This window comes from Peromyscus eremicus, chromosome 5, assembly GCF_949786415.1.
Source record: "Peromyscus eremicus chromosome 5, PerEre_H2_v1, whole genome shotgun sequence".
NCBI lineage: Eukaryota > Metazoa > Chordata > Mammalia > Rodentia > Cricetidae > Peromyscus > Peromyscus eremicus.
In genome coordinates, this window is record NC_081420.1 from 136,381,741 (window position 1) to 136,404,720 (window position 22,980).

General features: G+C 53.1%; 1 protein-coding gene across 1 annotated transcript in view; it reads right to left on the reverse strand.

The window, feature by feature from the left end:
* Positions 1 to 17,306, reverse strand: part of Kifc3 (kinesin family member C3) — a 33,932-nt gene extending 16,626 nt beyond the window's left edge. Inside the window, exons 1-5 of the mRNA XM_059264600.1 lie at positions 17,221 to 17,306; positions 13,155 to 13,359; positions 10,407 to 10,549; positions 4,740 to 4,878; positions 2,105 to 2,286 (exon numbers count right to left, since the gene is read on the reverse strand). Coding sequence (XP_059120583.1) covers positions 2,105 to 2,286; positions 4,740 to 4,878; positions 10,407 to 10,549; positions 13,155 to 13,320 — 630 coding nt within the window. The 5' untranslated portion in view covers positions 13,321 to 13,359; positions 17,221 to 17,306. The remainder of the gene's footprint in view (positions 1 to 2,104; positions 2,287 to 4,739; positions 4,879 to 10,406; positions 10,550 to 13,154; positions 13,360 to 17,220) is intronic.
* Between the last annotated feature and the right edge of the window lie 5,674 nt (positions 17,307 to 22,980).

A 22,980-nucleotide genomic window follows, 5' to 3' on the forward strand; every position in this document is an offset into this window, starting at 1 on the left:
AGCAGCTGTGTACAACGCTAGTCCCAGGGAATCTGATGCCCTCTTCTGGCTCCTGCAGGTACTGCATGCATGTGGTACACAGACACGTGTGCAGGCAAAACACACACATAAAAAAAGTAAAAATAAAACATTAAAAAAATCACAGGTATAAAGCTTCAGATTTTCATCCCTGAAACAAAAGACACCAAGCAGAGTGAAAGGTAACCACTGAGTGGGAGGGAAATGTGCAAACCAATCGCCTGAGGAAGGGTTACTATCCAGATGAAGTAAAGGACTTCCACAACAACAGAAATCAAATCACCTGGACTGAAAAACGAAGAACTTAAAACCCACAATGAGACACCAGTGCATGCCCGCTGGAATGGCTGTTCAGTAAGTGCCAGTGAGGACACAGAGACACCAAACTCCCGGGCACCATTGGTGGACACGGGACATGGTGCAGCCACCGCAGAAAAACTCAAAAACCAAAAACTGAGTTAGGCCTGGGGGGTGAACACCTGTAGCCCCAGCCCTCAGGAGACAGAGACAGGATTATTGCCTGTGAGTTCAAGGCCACACTGGTCTAAGCAGTGAGTTCCAGGACAGCCAGGGCTACATAGCAAGAAAAAAAGTATAATAATTATAACAAATGGAATCAGGTGTGTGGTTTACACCTGCAATACCAGTGTACAGGGGGCAGGAAGCAGGAGGTCATCTCAAGGTCAACAGCAGTCAATATCAAGATCCTGTCCCAGTGGGGCACAGCAGCACACAACTTTAATCCCAGCACTTGCAAGGCAGAGAGAGAGAGAGAGAGAGAGAGAGAGAGAGAGAGAGAGAGAGAGAGAGAGAGAGAGAGAGAGAGGAGAGAAACGGATCTCTATGACTTTCAGAGTTTGAGGCTGACTTAGTCTACACAGGGAGTTCCAGGCCAACCAGAGCTACATAGTGAGATCCTGTCTGAAAAAGAGGAAAAGAAAGCCCCATCTGAACAATAAATAAACAAAAGTAAGCAATGAAACCCGCATGACCAGCAATTCCGGCTCAGGCATATACTCCAAAGACCAGAAAGCGGGCACTTGAAGGCACAGCTGTACGTAGTTACTGTAGCAGTCTTATTCACAGTGCCCAGAAGGTGGGCGCTACCCACTAGGGAGTTCCACGGCACCCCGGGCTAGATTGGGAGCTTCTCTCAGAAAACCAAAACCAACAGCCAACAACACAAAACAACAATAAAACCCACTGTGAGGCTCGGGGAGACAAGAGGCCACAGGAACTCTACACTTTATAGTTCATAATCAATTTCTTGTCCACACTCATGACCGACCCATCTGGTAACAACAAAGCCACACTCATCAGCTGGCTAGAAATCAGAAGATGGAGTTCAGAGGACAGACAATGCTCCTACAGCCAAGATCGCCTCCAACAGATCTACTTCTGTGGTTCCAACCTGCCCCTATGACGTGGTACAGCACAGAGTGACAGGGAACAGCACATCCAGGTTCTGTAATCAGGTTAAGGAAACGAGGTGCAGACTGGCAGTTACCTAGCCCAGGGCCACGGGGCTAAGGAGTACTGCCAGAGTCAGGGTTTGCTCCCGACTCCAGGACCAGGAGTTTGACCACGTCTCCACGGGATTGGACCCTACAGAGAGCAGCTCATAGGTACACAGCTTCAGGAACCATCTCTGGAGAACACTGTTATAAACATGTAATCAAAAAGTTCACAGAAGACCTGAGCAAAGGCTAGGTACCATTTTGAACTCCCAAGTTATCTGAGGCCTGAGGGTGGGTTGAGGATCCTTCAAGTGGGGATTTGGGGACACCAGAGTGGGGCTAGGGACACCAGAAAGGCTGGGTAATTCACTTTCAACTTCCCCTCTTAATAAGCAAGTAGATTTCATCAATTAAAGGGGATTGTTTTGTCTGGGAAGATGCTCAGGTGTTAAAGACACTTGTTGCCAAGTACAACAACCTGAGTTTGAACCTCCTCACCCTGTAGCATCTTCCCAAACCAGAAGAATGTCACCACCTGACTTTCGGTGGGGTCCAGGGACCCTAACAATGTCCTCTGACCTGCTCCACAGTGGGCAGTGGCCTCTGCTTGTCCCTGCCTCCCCAGGTACCTGGTTCTGCAGTTGGGTAGTTGTGGCTTGCCGGTCACTGTCGTGGAGGGCCAGCCTTTCCCGAAGGACGACCAGCTCCTCCTGAAGCTGGGACATGGCCTCCACCGTCCTATGTACCACGGGGTCTGGGCCTGGTGACCCCGACAGGCTTGAGCACCTCCCGATGCCAAAGAGCCGCCCACCTACAAGCAAAGTAGTGGCTGATGAGCAGGACGGTGGAGGCCTGCCTGGAGGAGGGTTACGGCCATCACATCGGAGCCCACCGTCAGTGGGAAGAGATGCAAGCAGGTGGGCTAGGACGAGGCCTCAAGGCTACAGCAAAATGGGGTCGCAGGGGACCTCCAGGTCTGCCTTGGGGAGGTCACTTTAGCAGCAGCTTCTGGGGACAAAACTGCCTACACCAAGGCTTAGGAAAGCGGTGTGTTCCAGTCTAAAGGGCTAGGGCCTCTCCGTGGCCAGTCTCCAGGCAACTTCCACTGGGAAAGAATGGAGGCTCACTCAGAAACGGCTCTTCGTGCTAAGTCATGCCCTCTCAAGAGCACAGCCCAGGGGACGGGGCTTTCCCAGCTGCTCTGTGGGCAGTGGTCGCCTGTGCATGGAGGAGGGGCAAGGGGAGACGTGCAAGCGCAACCCATCAGGGCACTGACAGACCAGCGCATGCGACAGGGGCAACCAGGCACACTCACAGGTTGGTGCCTGCATGTGGGGCCACACATGCGCGAGAAAGGGACAAATACCAAGTCAGGCAGGGCCTCAGCCTGAGTCCTCCCATCCCACACCCGCCGTTCTGTCATCGGAATGGGAGACACAGGACAAGCATCGAGGGCCAGTGCTTGCTCCACAGATGAGCATGACCTGTGCACTGAGGAGCCAGCAGCAGGCCAGGGAGGGAACAAGAGAAGGATTTGCCCTCTCCCCTTGGCAGCCCAAGCGGAGCCCTGCAATGTGTCTGGGAGTGCCGAGGGCTGGTGCCAGCTGGTGAGCCTCCCACTTCGATGAGGTGAGGGGCCTCCCTGGGTCTGATGCCTACCAATAGCACCCTTGACTACAGTTCTGCAAAGCCCCAGGGCAGCACCGGGGAATGGGAAGTAGCAGCTGATAGGGGTTCTGCTCCTCCTAGGGAGCTGGGGCTGAACAATCCATGCTGGGCCAGTGGCCTCGGCTGTGTGGCTCTGCATGTGACACAGCACGAAAGTCACACCGAGCTGGCCCGGCCTCTGTGATCTATTCTAGAGGCAGTAAGGGCAGCCCGATGCTTCTAGGCCAGCACACGGGGTTGCCACGGGTGGCATGTGATCAGCATGGCCACAGACTGCATTGGTGCAGGACAGAATGTGCTGGGCTCGGCTGCTGAGAGCTGGTCTTGCCTCTTGAGTCACATAGGAGGGACCCTGCAGGCTCTTCCTCTGCGAAACAGTTGCAATGTGCCAAGCCCAAAAGCGGCCCTGGGAAAGAAGCTGGGCTCCCATAGGTAACACAGGTGTGGGTGACTATCACAGGCCTTGGCAGGCCTGTCATCCATGACAAGGCTCTTGTCCTGGGAGGTCCTGAGGCCCAGACCTCAGCATGGTACCCTGTGTCGGGGGCCAGGAGTTAAGCGGAAGCTGCAGAATCACGGGTAGTGGAAGAAACACTCTTGAAGAACCTAAAGGAGGTCTGAAATGGGAAGAAGTCAGGGGAGGTGAGGCCCAAGGGCGCTTGAACAGAACAAGCCCTGTGCTGAGGAAGCTACCACCTGACAGGTCAGTTTCTAGAAGCACACCCACCACAGGGCCTAGGGCTCAGCTACTGTGCCAATCTTCATTGCTAGGAGGACCTAGCCTTCCTCCTCTGGGCCTATCCTACCTAGCTGGCCAGATGGTGGCCATTTTGAAACCCTGGCTGCCCATTGCTCAGCCAGACCCTATACCAGCCCTGAATCTAGGTGGACCAGGGCTCACCCAGAATAGGCACTGGCCCAGACTCGGAGGAGGGAGTGACCTCCTCCAAGAACCACAGCAAGTTCAGACACACAGACTCTGGGATAGCGACACCTTTCCCCCACACTCCTGGCCTTGCCCTGAGGCTGCTTGGGAGGCTCTTTCTCTGTGATCACTGGCCTGTACTTACTACAGAAAACCCAGAGGACTGCAAATGAGCCCGGAGAACCTTCTAAAACCAGTCAGCTCTAGGTGCCACAGTGGACTGAGGATAATGGAACCAGGCTGTTTTCTCAGCCTGAAGGGAGGGGAACAAATCCTGCCCTCTAGATCCTCTGACCAGAACACAGCCAGGCCCCTGCGGCGGGCACCGGTGGCGTCTGGGAGGCTGCTCCTGGGCCCTGCTTTAGATGGGTGCTTGGAAAAGACAAAAAGAAAGGAAATCCAACCCCAGCCTCCAGTGGCCAAGGTCTCTTATCACTGGGTGGAGCCCTGGTGGCCCTGGGACAAGGGACGGGACAAGAAAGAGGACAGACACATGGCTGTCCCTGAATCTGGAGGAGGCTGTCCAGGGTCTCAAGTTCATGTCAGGTGGCCAGACTGGCTGAGCCACCTCCAGCTGTGGGGCAGAGTACCAGACAGCTGGGACCCCCCAGGAGCCTCCATCCTGCACCAGCTCAGCCAGGTGTGCCGATAGTGGGGCTGACCTCCTTTACCTGTGTTTTCTACATTCATGGCGCCACCAGCTTCGGGGGCCTCCCGGTCCCGCCTGGGGGCCGGCGCCTGCCTCTTCAGGAGCTGGTCTTCTTTCGTCCCCTGACTCTTGCTCTCGTACCCCTTGTCCTGCAGGGCCTGCTGCCAAGACACAACCAGAATCCTCTCGTGAAGGGGACTGTGCTGAGGAGGGACCCTTGCCCTGGGATGGTGAGCATCTGGTCCCCGGGCCCAGCAGGTTGTCTCTACCAGGGAGATGTGGACAAAGAGGCCTGCCTGGGATCCCGGGAAGCCAGACTAACATCCCACAGGAAGATGGAGGTGATTTACTCTCGGGACACACAGTAGCCAACCTCCACACCAGTGAAAAAGGTTCGAAGAACCTAGGGTCCCTGGATGACGCTAGTGCTATCCCTGCAGGCTCTGTGGGGCAGGAGTCACCAGCATGTGAGCAGCTGGTTCACATCATCCCAGGTGACTATCCAGTCCTGCTATCCACACAGCAGGCTTGGGGCAACTCCCCTGTAGTGTCACCTGCACCAACACCTTGGCAGACGGCCTCCCACCTAAGGATGGCACTCCCAGGACTGGGAGGCTGCACATGAGTTCATCTGACCAGGACAATGACCAGCCTGCCTCCTTCATGCTCTGTCCCATGGGGCTATCCAGGGGCAATGTGACCCCATGTCCTGGTCAAGGGACTGAGGCAAAGGTAGCCGGGCTGGAGCAGATGAGTGGAGGGGCCAGAAAGGGGTGCTTCACTCAGAGACAACCCCTACAGCTCATAGAGAAAGACACCAAGCAAGGGGCAGAACATGTGATCCCATGTGAGGGTCATACACAAGGTACAGATGAAAATGAACTGGGGAGCTCACAAGCAGCTGTGTGTGCTTGGTGTGGGGTGGGGCACACAGAGACCCACTGAGATTGAAACAAAAGCAATTTAAACCTGGGGCACGGAAATAAATTTCATAACAGGAGAAAAGGCAAGGCGAGGAGCAGATGGGGAGCAGACGGGGACTTCCCGGTCATTCTAGAGACGTCTGGGGTTTGAATTTTTCCCCTTATCAACATAGTTTGGTTTGGTTTGTTTCTGTCCATGGAGGGATCTGGGAAGAGGCTTTTATGTCTTCATGCCCTCTCAAGTCAAGTGTCATTCTTTCTATCTATATACAGGTCTCACTCTGTAGTCCTGGGTGGCCTGGAACTTACAGATCCATCCGCCTCTGCCTCCTCACTACTGGAATTTAAGGTGCATACCAACATCCCAGGCCAGCTGCTACATATATTTTTTTTAATGCTCAGTACAGGGAGGGCAAAGCCCAGTGAGACAGTGTGTCACCTGCGTGCCGTGTGGCTGTGGACAGATTCTGCGTTCTCCCAGTAGCTGTTCCTCACCATCGTATCAATCGAGAACCCCTAACCTCCTCTGCCCTCGAGAGTGCCAGTGGGCAAATCAGTGGCAGCCGCAAGGGAAGCACACTTAAAGTGCCTGGCATACAATAAGCACCACGTAGACAGCTGTGATCGGTTATGATTTCTCTAGTCTCCACTCTTTCACTTTGAGCATCAAACGCCAATCAAAAGAACTGCAAGAGTGAAAAGCGGCCGGGGCAGGTGCCTGGTCAGCCACGCCCTCGGCCTCTTGCTCCCTCATCTTCCTTCATATTTAGGAAAACTCTCCTCCGCTTCATTTTGTCCCCACCCTCCAACCAACTGCCACACCATCTTGAGCAGGTTGGGGGAGGCGGGGTGGCGGGGACGGCAGCAGCTGGAAGTTTCCACTTGCCTTCAGACAGGAGCAAAGGTTACACTATTTCTGGGCTGCTGGCCGAAGCACAGGAAGGACAGACGTCCCCAGGGGCTGGGAATTTCTGCACTGCCTCTGTGGGTACACAGCTCACGCTGTAGTTGCTGGAGCAAGGCTGGAGTGACTGACTCTGTGACCTGCAGGTCGAGTCACCGTGCTTGGGACACACTCCAGCACACATCCATATCCATAAACATAGCAGGGCTCGGCAGGGGCCGGAAGGACATGAACGTGGGAGCCAGTCACTATTGGCTTCTGAATGGAGCGTCAGCAGAACTGCTGAGCCCAGGCCTCCACAGCAGCCACAGCCTAGCACCCCATAATCAAAGTTCAAGAACAGGGCCACCACCCAGCTGAGTGCAGCTCCCGACCACAGCCTCCCGATTTAACTTCCCTCTGGTACCCTTAACTATTTATTGTCTCACCAGAGCCGCTCTCCTCGTAGACCTCACAAAGGAAAGAAGTACGGGGCGGTTCAGCTCCCGGGAGGATCTCCCAAGAACCAAGAAACAGTGAAACAGCGGTGCCTGAAGCACCATCACCCCTGGGGTCCTGTCCAGAGCAGCAGCCCAGGGCTGCAGCTGCCGGAGGGAGGATGGATGGCTCAAAGGTGTGTGTGTTTCCCCAGCACCCATCTCCACTTGCTTCATCCCAGCTCTGCACAGTGGCTACGAGAAGGGCAGGATGTATGCATGAGGCCATAGAAGATGCAAGGAAAAGCCAGGCATGGTGGCTTATGCCTGTCACCACAGCACATGGGGACACGAGGCAGGAGTATCTGCCATTGGGTTCCACACCAGCCCAGGCTACAGAGGGGGTCCTTGTCTAACAAACAGAAAGAAAGAAGACCAGGAGGGGGATCTGGGCAGCACCCCCGGACAAGTCTGGCACTTCATCCTCTGAAGTTGTGTTCCTGGGTTCCCATTTGTATTCATGCATCTGAGGTCATTAGTGACTCTCTGGAGCCTCTACTGGGCTATCTTCCTTATTTCCCTCCTCAGCATCCCGCACCTGTGCTAAGATGCATTGGCGGAAGGCAGCCAGTCCATAAATATCTGTTCAGCAAATGCACATACTAAAATACTAATGCAGGAGGGCTGGAGAGACACTCAGCAGGTAAGAGCACTGGCTGCTCTTCCAGAGGACCCAGGTTCAATTCCCAACACCCACATGGTGGCTCATGACCATTGGTAACTCCAGTCTGAGAAGATCCAATACCCTCTTCTGGCCTCCACAGGCAGCAGACATATATGTGACCAAACACACATACACATAAAAATAAAAATAAATCTTAAAAAAATATATACTAATGTAGGCTATACTGGGTGGTTTTGTATGTCAACTTGACACAAGCTAGAGCCATCAGAGGAAGGAGCCTCAGCTGAGGAAATGCCTCCTTGAGATCCAGCTGTAAGGCACTTTCTCATTTAGTGATCAATGGGGGAGGGCCCAGCCCACGGTGGGTGGTGCCATCCTAGGCTGCTGGTCCTGGGTCCTATAAGAAGGTGGGTGGACTGAGCAAGCCATGGGAAGCAAGCCAGTAAAAAGCTCCCCTCCATGGCCTCTGCATCAGCTCCTGCCTCCAGGTTCCTGCCCTGTTTGAGTTCCTGTCCTGACTCCCTTCAGGGACGAACAGCAATGCTGAAGTGCAGGCCAAATAAACCCTTTCCTCTCCAACTTGCTTTTGGTCCTGGTGTTTTGTTGCGCAATAGGAACCCAGACTAAGCCAGTGGCACTGGAGAGATGGCTCGGCAATTAAGAGCACCTGCTGCTTTTGTAGAGAGCCTAAGTTCTGTTCCTAGCACCCACGTGGGAACTCACGTTAATTAGTTCTAGACATGGAGTATCAGCAGATCTACCGAAGAGCTGTAGAGAACCTAGATTTGGTTCCCACCATCCACATGGTAGTTACAGGGATCTGATTCCCTCTGGCATCCTCAGGCAGCAGGTACCAGGTATGCACATGGTACATATACGTAGGCAAACAAACACATGGAAATAAATCTAAAAACCAACAAATGCCATACCAAGCTAGTACAGCTGGGTATGGTGGCACACGCCTTTATTCCCAGCACTTAGGAGACTGAATTGGCAGATCTCTGTGAGTTTAAGGCCAGACAGGGCTAAATAGTGAGAGCTTGTCTCAGAACAAAGCAAACAACAAACTAACGTGGGCCCGCCAGACGGCTCACTGGATGAAGGCACCAGATGCCCTGAGTTCCCGTCCCCAGAACCTATACAGCGGAAGGGGAGCCTACTCCTACAAGTTGTTCTCTAACCTCCACAGGCCCACTGTGCTGCACCCACCCCCGCCCCAAGCACCCCCACCCCAAGCACCCCCACACATATACACAGTGAATGTAAAATAGTAACGTCACAACTGCTTGAACATCAAAGGAGCTCCCTGTAATCAGCTAACACCCAGGGCAGACACAGGATTTTACTATCGACCACCATCGATATTTGGTGTTGATGGGATGAACCTAAGGCCTCGTGCATGTCAGGCAAGGGCTCTAATGCTAAACCATACACACAGCCCAATGGTAGTTTATGGTAAAGTCTCAAGTGGGGTGTTATGCAGGGTTAAGGGAATGGAGGTGATGCTCTAAGACTGACATGTAGGAAGAAATCTCCAGGATGACTTAGGGAAACAGCATGTCGTAGAGTAATGTGTAAGAGTGAATATAAAAACCATGTAACTGGTGGGAGCACAAGTAAGAAAGTGGGTGAAGGTGAACCTCTCATGGTGGACTTGTCGAAGGGCCAGGAGGGGCATACAGCTTCTAGGGATTACACTGTGAGTTCTTTACACCATCTGGATGGTTTTGGGGGGTGGGGGTGGGGGGTTGTAGCCCTGGCTGTCCTGGAACTGGCTCTGTAGACCAGGCTGTCCTTGAACTCACAGAGCTCCACCTGCCTCTGCCTCCTGAGTGCTGGGATCAAAGGCGTGCACCACCACCACCACCACCACCACCACCACCACCACCAACACCTCTTTACACCATTGAAACCAAGCTAATTGTGTTCAATAGTTCAGATCTCAGCCTGCTGTGTGACCAGCAGCAAGTGAGTCAACCTCTCTGAGCTCTGAGCCTCCATGGCCTCGTCTATAAAATCCATACGAAACAGTTTCTTTCTGTTGAGACGTGAGATCTAATGCTTGTGTTCCAAAACAGCAGTGAATAAAAACTGCTATCTCTTTGTATTATTTCTACAATCAAAGCCTCCCCCATATACAGTAAGTATGCCTTTTGAAAGTCAATGACATCTGCAGAGGAAAAGAACCTCCCCATCTCCCCACCATCTTCCTTTGGACTCCTTTTTTTTTTTTTTTTTTTTTTTTCCTTTTGTGAGACAGTCTCTCTGTATCCCTGGCTGGCCTTAAAGTTGCTTTGTAGACCAGGCTGGGCTCAAGCTCCCAGAAGATATCTGCCTGCCTCTGCCTCCTTAAAGGATTAAAGGCGTGTACCACGCCCAGCCTGGCCTTCGCTTTGATTCTCCAAACAAGGGAACACGGGCATTGTCCACGTAGAAATAAACAGCTCCCCCAAACTGGCCTGTTTTCCCAATATCTCCTCCAGCTCCCGCACATCTTAGCAAAGGCCTCACTTCCTACCTCAGCCAGGGTGTGGCTGAAAAGCTCCTGTCACCTCCTAAGAGATCTTCCCTGAGATAAGCTGAAATGAAACCTCTAGCATTCATGCAGGCTCTCAGCTGTGCGTTGCAAAGGCCTAGCTAGCCAGCAGGTGCCTGGCAGGTCCCCAGTGCTTCTCCCTGCCAGACCCAACTGCCCGAGCTCAGAGGACCCAGCACACTGGCTACACTCACCCTCGCCCTGCATCTGACGGCCCACGCTTACCTGAACTGTCAGGTAGAGTCTATGCGGACTCCTCGGGCCAGGCCAGTCCACACTGAGGGCCCGACACTGTGCCAGGGACGGGCGAGCTGCAGTTCGGGTGCTGATGTCTTCCTCACCACCAGCTAGAGTGTCCTTCCCACGCCCTGTTCCAGGACAGACAGACAGACAGGCGAGATGACATACTTGGCTGCTGGCCAAAGACCACTGGCCAAAGGGACCTGAGCTCAGTTTTTGCCCAGGTGTGACCAGCAGGGCTTCATGTGGCCTCACAGGCTCTCTCCACACAGAAACACAGGTAGGGACAGGTTGGGGCTACCTGATTTTCTTACCAAAAGGGACCCTGAGATTCTTCTCTGGAGGATACCCAAGACCCTACTGGGGCTCTCTAGTTGCCACAGTGGCTTCTGGGGTCCACACTTGTTCATCAGCTCCTCTGCAGAGAGCAGCAAGAAGAAGCTGAGACACCGAGTGAACTGTACACAGGGACACAGCTTTATTACCCAGGCTGCCTCTAGGTGGCAATTTCTCCCTGGCCTTCATTAAGACCAAACCCACACGGGGTGGCCTGGTCCCTGCTGTTTCCAGAAGTGTACCCAGGAACAGCTAAAGCGCATCTTCTGGGGCCTCTACTGGGGCAGGACACCCTCCCTTCCCCTCCAGCCTCGCCAAGGTGGAGACAGCTGGAGAGATGGCTCAGTCTCATAGAGCCCTTGCAAAAGGCTGTTCTGTTCCAGCACCCACACTGGGTAGTTCACAACTGCCTATGAGTCCAGCTCCAAGGGATCGGATACTTCTGAACTCTGTAGGTACCTGCTCTCACGTGCGTTTAACGACACACAGACAAAAACACATAACATAATTAAAAATAAAATAATAAGTATCTTTTTAAAAAAAATCAATAAATGGAAGCTTTTTTTTTTTTTTCACCAGGCACATGCTTTTTAATCCTAGTACTCAGAAGGCAGAGGCAGGCAGATTTCTGTAAGTTCAAAGCTAGCCTGGTCTACAAAGCAAGTTCCAGGCAGCCATAGCAAGACCCGTGTTTTTAAAAAAAAAAAAAAATGCACAGCCATGACCCTGGGGTAAACTAATATCCTGGAGGCATAACCCCATGGTGAGGATCAAAGAGAACTTAGGCACAGCAAGGACCCACAGATATTAGCATTAGGATAGCAACCATCATCATACCCACCCAGGGAGGTGGAGGACACTCCCCTTGCTGGGCAGGCAGAAAACCAGAGACCCTGAATAGTTAACACTATGCCGAGAGTCACCCCGGGCTTATATTCAAACCCCATGTGCCAACCAGCCCTGCTTGTCTATCCCTCTCACGATGACAGTAAGACTAGGGGGGACACATGGGGGGGGGGGCTGAGGCACCCTTGGTGACTGAGACTCACAGGTGCCAAGCCTGTGCCTGTCTGTCACACTCGGGTTTCACTGGACCTGTATCTTAAGTTTATAAAGTGGCTAGAAGTCTCTAAAGTCACTGTATTCATTTCATTCATTCACACACACACACACGAAGTAGATGAAAAACTTAGTGAGTTTTCCAAGGTGAAATGTTTTGTTGTTTTACCGGAAAAGCCATACTCATCTCTATTACATTCAGACCCTGGGGACAAGCTTGTAGAGACCATCCCTGGCTCTTTTCAAACCACCAGCTCTGACTGACCCACAGAACCCCTGCTTTGCCTGAAGGCTCCCAGGGTATAAGGGGGTGGCCCGTCCCAGGCAATCACAGCTTGCAGAGCTTCAAAGCACTGCCTGGCTACCATGGGCAGAGTGAACGGGTTACAGTTAGAAAGGGAGACAGTAGGAATCTGTTACCGGCCTTCTCTGAGCCTTCGTGTACCCCCTCTTCTGTGTACCGAGGGGCTTAGACCCCATGGTCTCATGGCCCAGGGGGCCAGGCTGGTAATCTGAACACTCCTCCAGGTAGGTCACAAGCAAAAGGTAGCAAGCCCCTGAAGGCAGTTCTCCTGGACAACCCTGCCTTCCCACACAACCGGGGCACCCTGCCTACCTGCCCACACAGAGCTGGGGAAAGGGTCAAGGCAGCTCCTCACCCCCACACCCAGCCCCTATCCAGAACAGAGGAGCCGCTGGCTCCTTGACAGTCTCAGCACCTGGGACATGACCCAGAAAGCTGACCGCTGACAGTTCCCTAGGGTACAGACGCGGCCCAGGCTCCAGGACCCTCTCCCTATATAGACCTGCTGGTAGGATCGCTTTGAAAGCAGCGTTGGCTGGCTGACACCGAAAACCCAGGGCCTGGCACCCAAAGTAGGCTGGGCAACATCGAGCAGCCTGCCTTCACTCCTCACTCCTGTCCAGGGCAGCCTGGCAGAGTCAGGTGTCGGCGCTGAGCAGGGCACCCAGGAGGTCAGCCGCTTCACCTACCTTGTTTACCGACCTCCAGCTGATATGAGAGAGCGCCCAAGTGAGATCTCAGAGTCCCTGACCTGGTTCGGCTGGCGGGAATGAAGCTGATGCCGCGGTGCTGCGGACTGTTAAAGTTTAACCGGCCCCAGCCTTCTCCTCCTCCCCGGCGGGACGCAGGGAAGGAGCACCCGGTGACGCTGAGCTGCGCTGCGCTCCACGCCCAGCCGGCTCTGAGCTGCTGGCTACCCTGTAATTACCTGACAGCTCTGACTGAGTTTAGGAACCGCGAGAAACCTCAGTCTCATCTCTGGGATCTGGAGGAAGGAAGGGAAAAGAAGAGGCATTCTAAAAATGCGGACTCACCAGTTCTCAATCTCCCCTGGCCGGTGTGTGGGAAAGGGCGGGCGGCTGGGCTGGCTGGGGCGGGGCGAGCCATCCCAGGCTTGGGCTCCTGGACCCGGCCCACTCTCCACAGGCCCCGCAGTGAAGGCGTGGCTCCCAAGTTCCACGTCCTGCGAGAGGGGACCATGGCCCGGGGCTCAGCAACCTCTTCTGGGTGCCGGGCAGCCTGTGGCGAGAACAAGAGGAAAGGCGTTTAAGAGGCGTGGGTAGCCCATAAGCTGCGCCGTCTGGAAGGGTCTGCAAACAAGGGCCCCCTGCTACCTAGGATAGCAGCCCCAAGTGTAGCAACCCCTAAGGACCCTGGACTCACAGGAGGGGGCTCCGTACTGACTATGGCATTTCCAAATGGGCCAGGAGCGAGTCCGTGTCTGCCACCCACTGTGAAGATCTGCCGGGGGCACACTGGGTAGCAGCCCCGTGTGGAGGAAGCTCGAAGCCTATGCTTCCAAGCAGTGGTAAGTTTAATCCTTTTCCTCCATGACATCTCATTTTCTAATTGCACCCAGCTGCTTGCTTAAGTCTCAGCCTTCGGGCTGTGTCCCAAGCCAGTGGCCCAGCAGCGAATACTCCTGAGTATTAGCATCTCACTGAGGAGGGGCTCAGGAGAGGCTGGCTCAGGGCCAGGGGCAAGCTGGGTTTACATTCAGCAAATTCTCAGAGCCAGTTCATTCACACATTCAAGTAACTCAGTATTGAGGGTGTGGCAGGCACCCTGCCAGGCATTCATTCAGTTCTTTCATAATCATTTACTGAGTGCCTACTATGTGCTGGGCACTAGCAGAAGTCATCTGATTAGGAAAGAATGGATCCTCAAACATCCAGTCAGAAGAGAACAAACCTTCAATAAACCTTCACAGCGTTAGGTAAAGGTTTATTGAAGTGGTGGTGCATGCCTTTAATCCCAGCACTCCAGAGGCAGAGTTCAAGGCCAGTCTGGTGTACACAGCAAGTTCAAGGTCGGCCAGGGCTACATAGTGAAACCCTCTCTCAAACACAAACAAACGTACACAGTAGAAACAGGTTAGGGGAGGTTAGAGAGGTTCGCTAGGAGCATGGGTCCAGGATAGGAAGTGGACAAACGGAGAGAGTTCAAGCACAGATTTCTGGATTTGGAGTTTCTGTTTTGAGTTTGGTTATTTGAGACAGTGTCTCAGTATGTAGCCCAGGCTGTCCTTGACCCACCATGTTCCTCACTCAAAAGTCTGTCTTGTGTACCTCCTGTGTGCAGAGCAGCCTCGGGAACACTTCCGCTGACCAGACTTTTGTCGAGGCCAGTTGCAGAAGCAAAGCCAGCTTAAAGAGGCACCACGGAGTTTGGTGTGCAGACTGAGCTGGGCACCCAAGGGACTTGCTACAGAGCTCCCTGGACTGTGGACCACTTTCCATTTCCCCACCCCTCACCCCCGCCCCCTGCCAGGCAGCGAGAACACGTGTGGAACAGGGTCTGTCTCCCCCACCCTCTCTGCCTCCCTGAGGGTGAGGGGCTCACAGAGCTGTGCCCACATGCTCCACGATACCTTACATGAGTATCCTGAAGTGCGCGAGCACACACACACACACATGCACATATGAACCAAAGCCTGGAAAGGAGGAGTGGCTAGCCACCAAGACTCAGTACTAAAGGCCACCACTGCTAAAGGTGAGGACGAAATCGGCAAGACTGACCAAGGCAGTATTAAGTAAGGACAGGGCTGGGGTGGGGGTGGGGGTGGAAACAGTGACTGGAGGAGGGAGGTCCTCAGAAGTGGCTGGAGAACAGCAAGTAGGATAGTCAGGTGGCCATGGTGAAGTAAAAGAAAGCCCTAGAGAGAGCTGGGCGGGGGCTCACAACTACCATCCCAGCACTCAAAGGTTGCAAGTTCCAGACCAGCCTAGACTGCAAAGCAAGTTCAAAGAGGCTCAAGGATTTGGAGAGGGCCGAGGAGGCAGCTGTTTCCTTCTTTGGGGGAAAGTTTAGCTAGGATGGGAAGGAGACGAGCTGAGACAGGGGAGAGGTGGCGTGTGAGGTCAGACAGAGGGGCAGGAACAATGCATCTAGAGGCAGAGAAATAAGCAAGGATCCGGGGTCGGAGGACCAAAGACTTGATGAGATCTGATGTTCACAGGGCCACGTACTGAAGACAGTGGGGTCCTGGTCTCTTCCTTCCTTGACTGACGACAGCGTGGGGTACCCACCGGGAAGGGGGCAGGGATGTGGAACAAAGGGTCGGGAAGATGCTGATCCTTGTAAGTCGCCCCACACCGCGTGGAAGGTGAAGAAGCAGGAGGAGCAGATACAAACGCCCTCCCCAGGCAGCCTGGCACAGAGCTGGGCATAAAGCCAACCCTGCAGGCCAACGGGGAAAAGATGGGAGGACCGTCCTCTGCAGGTGAGACCATGTAGGACAGAGAGTTCCAGGGGACATCAGCTCAGTCGGGGGGGCGGGGGGGGGGCAGAGGTAGGAGACCATTATTTCTGTGCTATCAGGAAGGGAAGTTGGAGAGGCAGCCTGAAGAAAGAGGAAGGGTGTGTGCTAGATCCCCAAGAGGAAAAGGCAGCTGAATTTAGCAGCTGGAAACCCTGATGTGAGGTCAGGAATCTCAAGGAATCTCAAACAGGCCCAGGGTTCTAGACTGTGAGAGAAGCGCATACTCTCGTACAGAAAGTGTTTGATTTTAGGGTCCTGGGACCTCTACTCATCTGGAACTCATGGGGTAGAGTTATGAGCGTGCCTCAGGCCTTAGCCCCGCCACCTAGGAGAATGAATCACCCAGTCTTGGTCTTATCTCCATGTGTAAAGTGGTGAGAGATGCCCTTCACGAGACTGGCATAAGCAGCAGACAGTGCAGTATGAAGCGCTGGCATGTACAAAGAGCCCGAGATCCTATCTTTTGGTGTACTGTCCCAGGGGTGGGTAAATGCCGAGGCTGGGTGGGGGAGGGGCACTTGCCTCTCTGGGTTTAAGCCAGCCTGGTAGAGCTGCTCTCCTCCTGTCCTAGAACAGAGACAGTGCAAAGACCAGGGATTAGACTTCATAGTCACCTATACACCACTGCAGGAAGACGGCTTGGTTCTCCTGGGTGAGCATTTTGGGGGTGGCTAGACTGGGCTAGGTTTTCCCTGGCACACAGAACATGTTCTGGGGGAATCCAGATGTCAAATTCTCTGCTCCCTGGTGCCCATACAGCGAGCAGAACTCACTACCTCGGGCCCTGAAGTCCAGCCACACAAACACACAGAACCGTTCCGGGGCTGCATTCCTAGCAAATGACTCTCTCTGGCCAAGGGCACGGGGAAAAATCCTACCAGGCTGGGAAGGGCACTCACACAGTCTGGGGCAGAAGGACACTAAAGGAAGGTGAAGCTTGGGGTAGTCCCAATGCCCAAGCTTGAGACATGCATTCAAGGGTGGGAGGTGACAACTGTACTTAAGAATTTGAACCCAGCTTCCTCTTTAAACTGTCTCTGGACCGGGCCTTTCACTGTATCAGCCAGAGTTCCGCTGTTACTTGGAGTAGAAAGGACAGACAGCTTCTGGGCTCCCCCTCCCTACAGGGATTCCTCAGCTGCAGCTGTCAATGACTTGATTCGTCTGGGCTTGTGAGGGTTATCTCTGAGGCCCTTCCTCCTAACCTAGGGGCTGGCGCACCCCACCTCGGGCCTGGCCAGAGAAAGCAACTACCCAGGGACACAGAGGGTGGGCCCCAACTGCAGCCTTCCTGGGAGGGACCCGTGCGGGGGAAGGGGGCGCGCTGGTTGACAGGCAGCTCCCAGGTAGGCTCTGCACATTCCCCACCAATGAAATCCGAAGCGGGTCTAGGCGGCGCGACCCCAGGGGCCGTGCCACCCTCAAGCCAGGTCCCAGCGAGGATCTCAGACTGGACGACGCCGTGGGACCCCCAAGCACAGCCGGGTCTGGGGCCCGGTCGCCGCGTCTGCGGTGGATCGGGACGGAGGGGTCCCCGGGCAGGGTGGGCGCGGCGCCCACGGGGCGTGCCTGGAGAAACCGGTCCCAGCCCGTCCTAGCCTGCCGGGACCCCGACTCACCGGCCTAGCGGAGACAGGATCCCAGCGTCGCCGCAGAGCCCAGGGCTCGGCCCGCTCCGGCCCGCCCGCGCGAGGCAGCTCCACGCCGCCGCCGCCGCCGCCGCCTCGGCCCGCCCCGCGCCCGCCCCTCCCGCACTTTCCACAGGAAATGATTAACTCAGGCCGCGGCGCGTTCCCATGGCAACGGGCTCGGGAGCGGGGCACGCGCACTCTCGCGCACGCGCCTGCCCCGGGCGCATGCCCCCTCCACTCCTACCCCCAGCACGGGCTGGTACGATTTATGTGGACGCCCTCTGGTGCACGCGCCCTGGCACACCTGCCTGCGCCTTCGGAGCAGGCTCACACCCTCCACTGCACACACTGCGTGCCTGCACACTCGCCCTTTGCCTGGCCCGCAGGAACGCCGGCCGGCCGGCCGGCCTCTCACTCACACCCAGGTGTTAACATTGAGAAACGGTTACACTCACCCTCAAACGGTTTGCACTCCGCCCCTAACCCAGGGGCAGAAGTTTCACGCACTCCAGCTAAGAGTCACACATATCCCGGCACACAGACTCACATCTTAAGAATACATTTTCCCATTCTAGCACACTCACACATGCTCTTGCACACGAGATCAAGCATATACACACACGTTCACCTGCTCTGCCAGGCGGGCATGCACACACTCATTCTCTCTGCGACCTGCCTGCCATACTGCCTCTCCAGCTGCGACCCTGCTCCCCAGCCAATGAGCATCTTGAGCAGCTTGGTTGGGGTTTGTTAAGGTAACACAGTCTCATAAGCTCCAGCCAAACAGCTCAGAGTATAACAGCCCCCAATCTGTCTTTCAAAGCTCCTCCTGGGGCGCCTGGGAGCCTCAGAAGAGGCCTGGGAGAGAGCAGGCCTAGCCAGCCAAGAGAGACAGCTGACCCAGAGGAGCCACTCTTGTTCTTTGTCTCCCACACAGAGAAGCATTTATTTCAGCCGCAGTATGCCCACTCGAGGGTGCGGAAGGAGAAAGTGGCCAGGAGCCCATCCAGCAGAGGCTGATGGTCCCCAGATAACCTGAGAAGGGCCAGGGTCTGCCCCTGCAGGCTTGGCGAGGACGGCCTAGGAGGGAACTCCAGAGGGGCTTCAGATGGGCCTGATTCCTGCTCCTGCTGCCGAGACAGAATCTGAGCAAAGACTGGGACACAGGCATCGGCCCCACAGAGTGCCTGGTACCAGAACAGGACAATAAGCCCACAGCTGTAAGCATGTACTATCTCCTTTATTGGAGGCTCCATTCGAGGGGCAGGGAGTTGTCTATCATTAAAGTTTGAGTATAAAAGCAAAAGCCTTGTCCTGCCTAAGGGTTGGGACACTGACATTAACCTCAACTTCCTCCTACCAAAGCCAAAGTCAGTTGCTGTTTTTTTTTTTTTTAAATTAATAAAAACATTTACTGTTCCCTTTTCTCCGATTACAAAAGTAATGGATGTTCATTGTAAGCATGATCCCGCCCACTGGGAATAAGTGCTGCCAACACTTCATTTAGCACAGCTTTTCCCTGTGCACATAACAGACACCATTTATTCAGAGTGAACGTAGTGCCAGGCACTGTGCTGGGCTCTTTAGCCACAAGCTCCTGTTGGATCCTGCTCAGCCCAGGAGGTGGCACATCCTGTGTCCACTTGTTCACGAGAGGAAAGGTTCACTGGCAAACTCAGAACGTGTCGGAGCAGAGGCTCTGAGTCCAGGAGAGATGTGTGCATATGTCTGTACATCGAGGGCCTCCGTGTGAACACAGGAAGCACCAGCCAGGGGAAAATGAAGATTGAGGATTAGGATGAAGCATCCTTTTTTTTTTTTCCTGTTTTTATTTTATTTTTATTTACATCTATTAATTACACATAATAATGGGCTATGTTGTAACATTTTCATTCATATATATAATGTACTCTTATCCTATTCATTTCTCATTACCCTTATTCCCTGATTAAGGATTTTAGGGTTTCTTTTTCTTTCTTTCTTTTTTTTTTTTTTTTTTTTTTTTTTTTTTTTTTTTTTGGTTTTTCGAGACAGGGTTTCTCTGCGTAACAGCTTTGGCTGTCCTGGAACTCGCTTTGTAGACCAGGCTGGCCTCGAACTCACAGAGATCCACTTGCCTCTGCCTCCCGAGTGCTGAGATTAAAGGCGTGCGCCACCACCGCCTGGCTTTTAGGGTTTCTTATAAGATCCTGGGGGAGGGATTATTAACTAACTAGCAGTTACAGCCCTGAAGAAAATGTTCTTGCCCCAGGGACCATGAACTGCCTACAGGTACTCAAGGGCTGGTGGGATCTCAGGAGCCCTCACCCCTTGATTTGGTGTTTTTGGTTTCTGATTAGGAGGAAGCATTCTTAAAATTCCAGCAAGGCTCTAGCTTAAAAATGTAAAAATGAATTGTTCGACTGATTATGAGGAATTTAAGAATTCACACTCTGCTGGTCTTAGTGGCACAGGCCTGTCATCCTAGCCACTGGGGAGGCTAATGAGAGGATTTAAGTTCAAAGTTTGCTGGTTACCAGGAATTGCATACCAACTCCCTTTTCTGGGCGGTTTCAACAGAGGCTGCCAGCTCTCTCCTAACCATGGGAAATGTGAAAGATCTCCCAGACTCCCGGCCACGCTAACCAGGTCAGGCCGTCACAGCCTTGGCCTTGATGCTTCCTGCCCAGTTTAGAGATGGCGCTGCCTAGGGCCAGATAAAAGGCAGTGGCCAGAACCTACACCCACATCTGAGGGCAGGGGGGCTGCAGGGGCTGCTAGGTGCTCAAAGGGCATGAGAGCCATAACCCTCACGTCTATCTGAAGTAGCCAAGGGCCCAAGAGCTCTTCCCCAGAGGGAGGCAGAAAGGAGAACTGAGAAAACCCTTCTGTGATTTTTTTTTCTCTTTCTCCTAGTGTCCAAAGTCCATCACAGATAAGCAGACAAGATTTTTCAGCCTCTGAAAGTCCATTGGCCAGTCACCTCCAGCCTTCGCAAATGCCCCAGGGAGGCCTCATTCCTTTACAACCCCCCCCCCCCCAACACACACACACACACACCTTTATCTCATCAGTTCTAGATAACCTTCCAGTTCTGCAAGTCCAGCAGGCTACCTTCCCTTTCACTCACAGGCACCGGCAGGCAGCAGAAGATCCCCATCCCTAGCAGTGCACACACCCCACCCCACCACCAGGACCACCACTGTGGCCTGTCCTGTCAACGCTACTCCCTCCTGGAGGACAGGGCCCTTTCCAGACTTCACAGCCTCAAACACTTCGGCCTGGTGCCTAGCGTCACATACATGACTGAGTATACAGTTAGTGTATAGTAGGATTCTGAGAGCAGGATGCAGGAAATACACCAGATAGACTTCCTCTCATGCAGATGAAGGGTCGTTCCTAGCAGACAGAAGGATCCTTAGACTGCTATTTCAGTATGGTCAGAAAGAAGTCCCTGCATCTGGGGAAGGTTACTATCTTCAAGCTGGAGAAACTTTAGTTTATTAGGGCTTTGCTTTGACATAGAGGGGTGGGGAGGGATTGCTATGTTGCCCAGACTACCCTCAAACTCCTAGGCAGAAGTAATTCTCCTGCTTCAGCTTTCCAAGGAGCTGTAACTACAGGCACGTGCCTCTGTACCCAGGTAACAGACCCTTGAAGGACGAGAACATTCTAGAGTTGACTCTCAAATAAAGTGGTCCTGTTGAATGAAACTCACATCTTCCAATACTCCTGAAGCTGTCCATCATGAACACGGAAGGAGCTGGAGGGGACCATGGGAAGGTGACAGCAGTCTGCACCCAGTCCCACAGTGTGTTCAGCCTGAGCACATTAGAAGCACAAAGGGACAGGGGGCTTGGACCACTCTTGGCCAGGCTATACGTTCCTCCAGTAGACTCCGTGCCCACAGTCACCCGGGATTCCTGAAGAATAAGTACCTCCCACCAGTCTCCTGCACCCCCTACCTGATCCTTTTGTGTCCCCACGTTCTAAAAGCCACATTAACAGGATGAAACAATTCTCACAGCCCTTGCCCCCTCCAAACCTAACTTTGAAATTCTCAGACTTCATGGCCTTTCACCCTTTGCCCAGAGGCCTCATTAAATTGGCACTCCCCCACTCCCAGGAAGGCAGCTAAAAATCTACCTCTGCCCTGCTGAGGAATTTGGCATTCAAATAGAGGCTTCCTCATCCTTATCATCTCTTGTAGTCTAAAAAATGAAAGGAATGCAAACACTGGGGTGATAATGTACTTAAGTGCCAGGTAATAAAAAGATTTAGCAAGAATGACCCAGAGGTGTGTGTGTGTGTGTGTGTGTGTGTGTGTGTGTGTGTGTTCACCTTTAATCCCATAAATGCCAGGTAATAAAAAGATTTAGCAAGAATGACCCAGAGGTGTGTGTGTGTGTGTGTGTGTGTGTGTGTGTGTGTGTGTTTGTGTGTGTGTGTGTGTTCACCTTTAATCCCATAAATGCATAAATGCCAGGTAATAAAAAGATTTAGCAAGAATGACCCAGAGGGGTGTGTGTGTGTGTGTGTGTGTGTGTGTGTGTGTGTGTGTTTGTGTGTGTGTGTGTTCACCTTTAATCCCAGCACTCTGGAGGCAGAGGCAGGTGGATAAGTGAGTTCCAGGCCAGCCAGAGCTACAGAGTGAGACCCTGCATCAAAAACAAACAAACAAATAATTAAATAAAAGCAAAGAGGAGTGGCCCTGGGACAGGCACAGTGGACAAGCCCCGCCTACCCCCACAACACCTCCTAGACTATCTTCTCAGTCAAACACAGACTCTTTGGCTTCGCTTCCTGTTTCCTGTGCCTCCATCCTTAATCTTCTCCATCTGTGTCTCAGTGATCCCATTTTCACTTCTTGCTGTTTTGGTGTTTGGTTGGGCTTTTGGTTTTTTTTTAATGGTCCGTTACCCCTGAGCAGGCCCTATTATGTTTTGAAAGCTTTTATTTAGAGGTACTTCAAGAAGGCTTATTAGATAAAGGCACTTGCCACCAACCCTAAATTCAAACCCTAGCACCCATAAAGGAAGGAAAGAACTGACTCCCATAAACTGTCCTCGACCTCCCCAGTGTGCCATAGCATACAGATGCTCCCACATATACAAGAAATAAATGAGTTTTTGAATGGGAGGGGGCTAGAGAAATGGGTGACGGCTAAGTACTTGTTGCTCTTGCAGAAGACCGGAGTTCAGTTCCCAGCACCCACATGTGGTTCATAATCCCCCATAACTCCAATTCTAGGGGATCTGACGCCCTCTTCTGGCTGCTGTGGGCACTACATGCATGTGATGCACAGGCATACATGTAGGCAACACACACACACACACACACACACACACACACACACACACACACAACAAAGGAAAAATGTAAATAAAGTTTTTATCTTAAGATAGCAACTTGTTATGTTGCCCTCTTGCCCAAGCTAGTCTCAAAACCCTGGGTTCAAGAAATCCTTGTACCACCAGCTCTAAATGCTTGGGATTTGCAGGCGTGTGCAAAAGACTAATTTTTTAAAAATTGTATAGTTATTACAGAGGCTGACAGAGCTTGGAAAAGCCCCCAAATCCCACTACCCTTTACTTAGACTGTTGTTCTAGATTTCCTTCCTGGCAATGGGCTGTGAGCAGATATCAATCCACAGTCAGAGGAGACCAAGACAGTGGTTAGAAGTGGGCTCAGGGGCCAGGAGCATGTAGATGGGAAGCCCAGCTTAGGGCTCCTCTTCCTCCCTGGCTCAGTTTCTTCTGAACATAAGGC